Below are 8293 nucleotides of genomic sequence, written 5' to 3'. Positions count from 1 at the left end.
CAGCGCGTCTCCCCTTCCCGCCTCAGGACACGGCTGAGGGGGACGGGGGAAAGCGGCCGTTCCAGGGGCCCCGAGGGCTCAGCGACAGCAGGGAGCTCGCCTCGAAGCACCGCCGGGGAAGGTGGAGGGACAGGGCCGAAGTCTCGAAGAGTCCCGACCCGGCTTCCCCGCTCAGGGAGGCGACACACGGCTGAGCGGCCGCGGGCTGAGGAGCGATCGCACCGCCAACCGCGAACCCGGCCCGTCCGGCCCGCGCACCAGTAGGTGGCCGTGGGGGGTCACGTGGCGCCGCCCCTTCCCGGTTACGGCTGAAGCAGAAGTGGGAGCCACGGCGGGGCGCGGCGGGACGCCGGAGCCCGGGCACCGGTACCAGCAGCCGCCGGCACGGCGAGGCCGCGGGAGGCAGCTCCCCGCCGCTGCGCAGGTGAGGACGGCCCTGGGGGCGCGGGTTGGCGCGGCGGCCGCACGCTTCCCGCGGCGGCGAGGGGCGGTCCCGGCCTGCCGGCTCCGCTCGGGCCGCGGCGGCAGCAGGTGCCGCAGAGCTGGGGCGGGGCGGCCGCGTCCCGGCGGGGACGGTGGGTGTGAGGGAGGGTCGTGTGAGCGGAGGCGAGGGCTGTCGGCGTGAGAGGGCTGGGCAGCAGCTGCAGGCTGTGCGGGACGTTGGGGGGCACCTGCCCTTGAGGGGCACGGAGAACCTGGGGGCTGCCCGAGGAGACCCGGTCACCCCACATCTCGAGGCTTGGCCGCTCTCGCCCACAGGCCAGGCCGCCGAAGAAGAAGGAAGGAAACCTCCAGTCTCCGTGTGTGCTGACAGCTGCCCCAGGGCAGCAGCTGTGTCGCAAAACTCTGTGCGAAGATTGTAATTAATTATTAGCGCTATGGTACTGAACTGGTGTTGCTGGCAGATATCCGTATCATCGAATCATTCTGGTTGGAAGAGACCCGTCAGATCATAGAATCATAGAATGTCAGGGATTGGAAGGGACCTGAAAAGCTCATCCAGTGCAATCCGTCCTGCCGGAGCAGGAACACCCAGCTGAGGTTCCACAGGAAGGCGTCCAGGCGGGTTTGAATGTCTGCAGAGAAGGAGACTCCACAACGCCCCTGGGCAGCCTGGTCCAGGTTCTGTCACCCTCACTGAGAAGAAGTTTTTTCTCATATTTAAGTGGAACCTCCTGTGTTCCAGTTTGTACCCATTGCCCCTTGTCCTTGGTTGTCACCGAGAAGAGCCTGACTTCATCCTCGTGATACTCACCCTCATAATCGAGTCCAACTGTAACGTACTGGTGGTTCTGTGCTGAGGCAGCGCCTGCTCAGGTGAGGTGACACCTGAAGTGCCACCAAAGGGAGAGTTTGGAGCAGAAGGTGCAACAACCCTTTCACAGGGCTCACAGGAAGAGTTAGAGACTGAATAGAGCCAAACTTTAAATTGCACTTCTTGGTTGACCTTGTGTGCCTGGAAAGCACCGGCTGTGTCATATGGGTGAAGTAACAGGTTACAGGTTCATCAGTGCTTATCTGAGGTGTTTTTTGCTAGCCTGTATGTTTATAATTTGCTCGTATAACAGTTTCCTCTCTTTCTTTGTTTTATCACAAAGAAAGCTGAGTTGTAGACTGATCTTCAGATAAGAAGGGGTTGTTTCTGAAACTCTGAAGTACTGTATTGAAGTAAAACTAAGTATAAAGGTTTTTGGGTTGACTGAGTAGGGCTTTTTTCCGTGTCTGTGTTCACTTGGTTACTTGCGTTGAGTCTTTCTGACTTTTTAGTCCAAATCAGTCAGGCCTTCCAATAAAAAAACAGTATGAAAGCATCTTTTACACAAACAGTAGCAAATGGTCCCTATCTGGTACAGGACATCATAAAAGTTTTGCTTCTGTAGTGCCTACAATCAGAGGGAAAGATTTATGTATTGATGTCTGTGTCTGAACTAGAACTTACTATGTGCTTCTGTGATTATTAACTCACTTATCGAATCACGTCAGTTACACTGGACCTTTCTACTTTAGGCTTCAATAACTCTTTAGTAGAAGAGCAGTAATTCTTCTATTGCAGATAAGAGTGTCTCATAGCTCATACCCTGCTGGTTTAGAGGGATCCAGATAATGGAGTGGTGAGGGTTGTAGAGTTTTGCTGCATGAATGGATAGAAATGTTGTTCATTCAAATAGTTGTGCAGTGATGGGTGTAAGAAGACTGACAGGCACCTGTGGGTGAATGTAAGAACGCTCTTAATATTTCAAAGGTTAGGTCTAATATAAAGGGCTTCCATTAGTTCTTTGAGAGGTCTAATGTGTTTTACTGTTACAAAGCTCTCTGTGAAGTTATTCTTAAACACAAACAGGTAGCCAAAACAGTACAGAAGTGGTCAGATAAACTGATCAAATATGACATTCTTTATTCTTTTTCTGATGAAATAGGTATCCTCAGCTACAGTATTGTTTCACAGTAAGTTAAAACCTTGGTTTATGCCTTAGAATTCAAGTTAGACTGGAAACACCATTCACCCTGTTTTTGGAAGAAAGAGCTAGTTTAAAAGGGGAAGTCCAGTATATTATATTCAGCGGAAACTGTTTAAGAAGCTACCTCTGAGAGGCAGTTCCTTTGTACTAAGGGACTAATTTCTCAAAAAACCTGTTGCTTTGCCTTTTTTTAAACGGCTATATTTAGAAACTCCTTTTCATGTTGTTCTCAGTTGTGTTTCATATTATAGCTACATCTTGTTCTGTAAAAGGCAGAGCAGATGTGTGCTTTGTTACAGTCTCCTGAAGAACTATACTAAGTTAAAAGTTGAGTTTTTATTATTACAGTGAAGTGTTACTAAAATGGTTAAACCTTGCTCCAAATCACAGCATATTAGTCTTATTACAATTCTTAATGAAAAGAGCAAAGTGAGATGACAGAATTTCTTTCTTTTTGTTAGAAAACCAGACACTGTGCAAAGATTTTAATTCAACTTTTTTATTTTCCTCTCCTTTCATTTCTGTTATTACATGTCATTGTGGCAGGGGAAGATGACTATGACTACCTTGTTCGATGCAAGCCTATTATAATTTAAATCATTGTCTGATTAGTTCCACAGAGCCAGAAAGGATCATTTACATTCTGGCAAAAATCTACCTTTGCTTACTACCCTTAAACGTTGTCCGCTCCCTCTCAGTTGTAGGATTGGGATATGTTTTTTCGGTATTATAAGGAAAGGGTACTCTATTATTACAAGAACAAGCTTATAGATATTAAACTTTGAATAACCTGTATAATGCTTTGCAAAACATGGAGTGAGACATGGTTCCTGCTTTAGAGCACTTCAGGTTCACTGTGGGCAATGCAGAAGAGGCCACTCTGCAGGTAAGAAGGGACTGTTGTTTGCTTCTCTGGTAGCTTACAAAAAAAAGTGCTTGTTAAAGTGGTAGAATTTAGAAAGGGATTGGAAAGATTGCACAGGACAGCTTCAAATTCAGACAAATTGCACTAAAAGCAGTTAATGACATGACGTTGTAAGGCAGTTTTGTGGTGTTAATGAGAGAGGAGAAAACATTCTTGAGCGCAGTGCAGGTCAGGAGATGGTGACATGGGGCGAGGGGGAGGAAGGCTGGAAGAAGTTACGAAGGGGAAGCGAGAAGTGGCATGGTCGAATTAGCTATCAAGATGGAAACTGAAACTGCTTGTGATGGAGAGTGGTGGGCTGAGGAGAGAGGCAGAGAACCGGAGGAGATGCTAAGGCTGGTGGCTGCATGTGCCCGGAGATTATTTAAACCTGTCCTGCTCAGGGATGTGGGTCAGGAGGATGGTTGGGAACCGTGTGGCAGCGGCTCCTGCTGTTTGTGTGAAAATGGTACTTTTTGTTTGTGCATGGAGGAGTTTCCAGGGCATCCAGTTTGTAGATCATCTCGCTGAGGAGTAATCAGGCTTCTAATTACCTGTTTCATGCAATGGTGTGTGGGAGACCAGAACACAGAAACTTGCTAATATTCGAGAGCTGCTATGTATGCATCTCCCATTTGGCTGCTTTCTGCCAAGATGCGTCCCGAGTGTGTGCACACAAAAATCTACCACCTGACATGTGTGTCAGAAAAAGTGGACTGTGTAGGAGAAACACAGCCACGAAGTTTTAGAAGTGCATAAACTGAGATTTTTTTAGAAATAGCCAGCATTTGTTTCAGTATTTGTATTTTACTCATATTTTCCCTTCATTTTCTTTACAGTTCTCAGAAAGACAGGTGGCTTAAATTCTCATATAGGTCAGAACATCAGAGTTTACACAAGCTGATGTCATTATTTCTTGTGTTTTGTCTTTGCATTGCTAGGCTTCAATCATCAGCACTTCTTCGCTCCTCCTGATGTAATATGAAGAAGACAGCATCACTGGCTGCAGAGCCTTTGAGGCTGCTCAGATTTCAAGAGTTTTCTTCTGTCAGCAAATTGTTGCTTCTTTAATAATATAGGGCGAGAAGAACAAACCTGTTGCAGTTCACAATGGGGACAGCATTTTATTTATTGGAAGATAGTATTGTGAATATTTAAAAAAAAAATCCTGGGAGAACAAAAAGATTTTGAGTGGGATTTAAGTCTGTTGCACATAGCTCTTTTCTTGTGTTGGTATCTAGATTATCAATACTTATGACAAAATGGACTTTCAGATAATTCTGACAGTAGTGGACATGAAATTATTGTCAGTTTCGAGAGTGAAAGGTTTAACTTCCAGCCCACATAGAACTCATGAAGTTTTTATGGAGCATAATTCTACAAATACCCTAAGACAATAGCGAAACTCCTATGGGAATGGTGGTTTCTGATAGCAGCTGTTTCTGTCTCTATGTTAAAGAAGAGCTCCATGAGCAAAGGTATCTCACTCTGTATAAAATAAAGACTATAGAAAATGTGGCAGAAAATGCTACAGAAATATCAAATAGTGCTCCTTTAGAAGAGCTTTTTAACGTAGTTCTGCTTTTGTCTGAACACATTTTTTTTTTTAATGTTTCCTATATGTTCTTTAGTATTATTTAAACTTAAATGCTTTCTTTGTTACAGACTCATTATTTTCTCTGCCATTTCAATGCTTTGCCGCCTTTGTAGTTTTTACTCTTTTGTCCTTAGTACTCAGGTATACTGACATTTGCTATTTTTTCCATGTCTTTTTTTTTCTGTCATAACGCTGCAACATTAGAGGTGTAAATCTGTATTTGGGAGTGTACATACAGCTGAAAATGCACATGCATAAAAACATACAGGGAGTTATGCACCTTAACGTGATTTTTATGTATTTGGGCTAAACAGACCTTGGCTTACTTTATTTTTGTCTGGAACACTGTGTACTTCTGTATTAGAAGACTGAGGAAGCAGTTAGTGGTACAGTGGTGTGGTGCAGCTAGAAGAGAAGTATTGGTCTTACTGATAAATTTAGATCACAATTCATTGGATTTGAATCGGCAGGAGTTTCTATTAGGTAACTTTAACTTACACAATTTTTCTTTAAGAAATAAAAATGCTGTTTTAAATAGTGATTTTTTTTTTTTTTCCCCCAGGACACTGAAAACCATAAAACTTTGATTAAAAAAATAATTTAAAAATGCCCAGAAAAAGCATAGACTATGGAGTGCTGCCGGAGTATGAGAAAAGCCATATCAAAAGGACCTTGGAGTTGGGAACTGTTATGACAGTTTTCAGTCTTAAGAAGAGCAGTCCAGAAAGGAGGACTATTCAAGTCATAATGGAAACCAGGCAGGTAGCGTGGAGCAAGACAGCTGACAAGATTGAAGGTTTCTGTGAGTATTTGCAAAGTGTACCTGAACTTGGAGTTGCTAATATATTGATGTAATTGACAAATATTGATTTAATGAGCCTTTTTAATATAATGAAGGTTTTGGCTGAAAATAATTTGATAATTTGCTGAGAATATTCTGAATTGTTGGAGCGTGGGTGAAGAATCTTCTGCAGCTTGTTATTTAGATATCTTACATTACTTAAATATGATTAATGTGTTTTTACCCTTAGCCCTGTTCTGAAAGTTTTTATCTTTGAATATGATGGAGCTTGTGTTCTCTATGAATTTAGTTACTGAGTGACAACTGTTTTCCATCATTAAGCATCAAGATGGCTTGTAGATTCAAGTGATTAGTACTTCTTTACCACTTCTCTCTCCAAAAAGAAGAAAAACGCCAGCTACAAGGAAACTGAATTCAAGTTTCCATTTTATTAGGGAATTTGCTGTTTCAGGACAGAAATCATTATTTAGGAACATTATTGGAAAAGTACCAATGACTTAGGACAAGGAAGCTGTGACATGTAAGAGGTGATTTCGAGGTCCTGAGTTGATACTGTCTCTTTAGTTGGTATTTGAACTGAGTAAACCCACTATTTGTAACAAGGTTAGGGAGTAGAAGGGGTAAAGCTACATAGGACTGTAAAAGCTATGGTAGAAGAATGAAGTGAGAATATTCTTCAGTTCTTACTGAACACAGCTGATGTCAACCAAGCTCAGGTTGCGCTTTTAGGGATTTGTACAGCTCGTTCTCCTGGGTGTGAGTACACACTCATGTGAGAGAAACCAGGAAGGAGGAGAATGGAGTTTGTCTGTTGAGCTGTGGATTTTTAGAAGGGTTTTTTTGGTAAATACACAGTAAGTTAAAAATGCATTGATCTAAGGTTGCAAAGACAGGCACTGACAAGTTGTCAGGTTTTCCGATTGTCTGTGCAGCTTCCCTTCATGCTTCTTACTTAGAAATATTAAATCTCTGTTTGCTACTCTTTCCATTGGTTGCTGTCACATTCCTTGTGCTGACCCGACCTGCAACTGGAAATATAATGTAAGGAAATGAAAGACTGATTATTTGGAGCATGTTTTTGTTGTTGATGATGAGAATGTGATCATATAGAGTCTTCTGTGGAAAAGCAAACAGGTCTGGACACCCCGCTTAACAGATATTCTGGATTATAATCTTGCAGTGCCCCAGTTTCTCATGTGGAAAATGAGGGTAGTTATCCCTTGCTAAAATGACACGTGTGAAGGTAAATGCATTACTTGTTCGGATATGCTCACATCCCAAAGTGAGGTGTGCCAGAAAAAAAAAAAAAGTCCTGTGAGGAGATGAGTAATTCAGTTATGAGAGCATGGCTTGAGCATGCTTCACAAATAAAGCCTGGGGTTACACACAGAGCAATAAGATTAAAACAAAATAGAAAATGACCACTTAGTGGGTAGATGAGGCATTAGAATCCTCTGACAAAAACAATTTGTGATCATGCAGTTAAAGAATTATCATAGCCATTTGCACAGAGGGGCCAAATATAAAGCTGTGCAGACTGGGTATTCCAGATTTTGGGGTCAACTTTTTTAGTGTTTGACTTGTAATCTTCTTTTATCGAAGCTTCCTGGGGTAGAGTGTATTTGTGCTGATACATCCTGATAATTAAGCAGTTTGCTGTGTGTGTAGATTTTAACACTTGTAAAAGAAGGTGGATATTGTGATTTGACTCTTACTTCTGGATAATCCAGCAGGATAATGATTTACTTCCCATTCCACAGGCAGTCATTACTAGAACAGGGAATATAGCTATAGACCTGTGGTTTACCCAAAGGCCATTTTCCTCTTTTCCCTGAAAACTGTAGTGCCTCAGCAGTTTTTTAAATTGCGCAACTTTTAAGTGACCTTTATAACGATGTGTCATACTCTAAAGCACAAGTATGCAAAATATCCTTTTGTCATCTTAAAAAGCAATGAATCTGCCCCAAACCAAGATATATTTTTCAGGCATTGTTTCAGAATATGATATGAACAGGTTTCAAAATTTACCATGAACTGTATCTGATCTACTTGAAATGAAAATCACTGAAGTTTTAACTCGCTGACAGTGTTTTTGCTGCAGAAGAAGGAAATATTTCATTTATTGATTTAGTTAAATTTTGCTATTGCTTCTTTTGATTGAGACTCAGGCTTCTTTTTTGCTTGAAAAGTGGACAAAGTATGGATTTGAAGCTTTTGTATTTAGTAATTAAATGGATAGGCTTCTTGAATACCAATGAGAGGACAATTAAATTTTTTCTTTTTCTGGAGCTATACTGAGGAAATGATACCAACTTCATGATAGGAGAAAAGTTTTTTGGTTTGTACATATGAACGACCCTAAGTATTCACTGACAGATTGTGTTGACTTTGTGAAAAATAAAAACAACTTTTTTTTGTTTTGATTGGCTGAGGGCATAGAAATATATTTTTGAGTATGGTATTGTTTAATATTCTTGTGCTGTACAAGAAATAGTACTCATTATGTGATCTTAATGGTTGTTATTTGCATG

At 42.0% G+C, this 8293-nt stretch overlaps 1 protein-coding gene across 2 annotated transcripts in view; it reads left to right on the top strand.

Moving 5' to 3' along the window:
- Nucleotides 1–296: 296 nt before the first annotated feature.
- PLCG2 (phospholipase C gamma 2) overlaps nt 297–8293 on the top strand; it is a 64763-nt gene continuing 56766 nt past the window's right edge. Inside the window, exons 1-3 of one of the 2 annotated variants that reach the window (XM_071814178.1) lie at nt 297–424; nt 760–1317; nt 5523–5762. In XM_071814178.1, coding sequence (XP_071670279.1) covers nt 5567–5762 — 196 coding nt within the window. In that variant the 5' untranslated portion in view covers nt 297–424; nt 760–1317; nt 5523–5566. The remainder of the gene's footprint in view (nt 425–759; nt 1318–5522; nt 5763–8293) is intronic. The other variant, XM_065848256.2, reaches the window with a different exon arrangement.

This window comes from Patagioenas fasciata, chromosome 13 (genome assembly GCF_037038585.1).
Source record: "Patagioenas fasciata isolate bPatFas1 chromosome 13, bPatFas1.hap1, whole genome shotgun sequence".
Classification (NCBI taxonomy): Eukaryota; Metazoa; Chordata; class Aves; order Columbiformes; family Columbidae; genus Patagioenas; species Patagioenas fasciata.
Note: the sequence above shows the minus strand (reverse complement) of the source record. Positions and strands in the feature narration are given on the sequence as shown.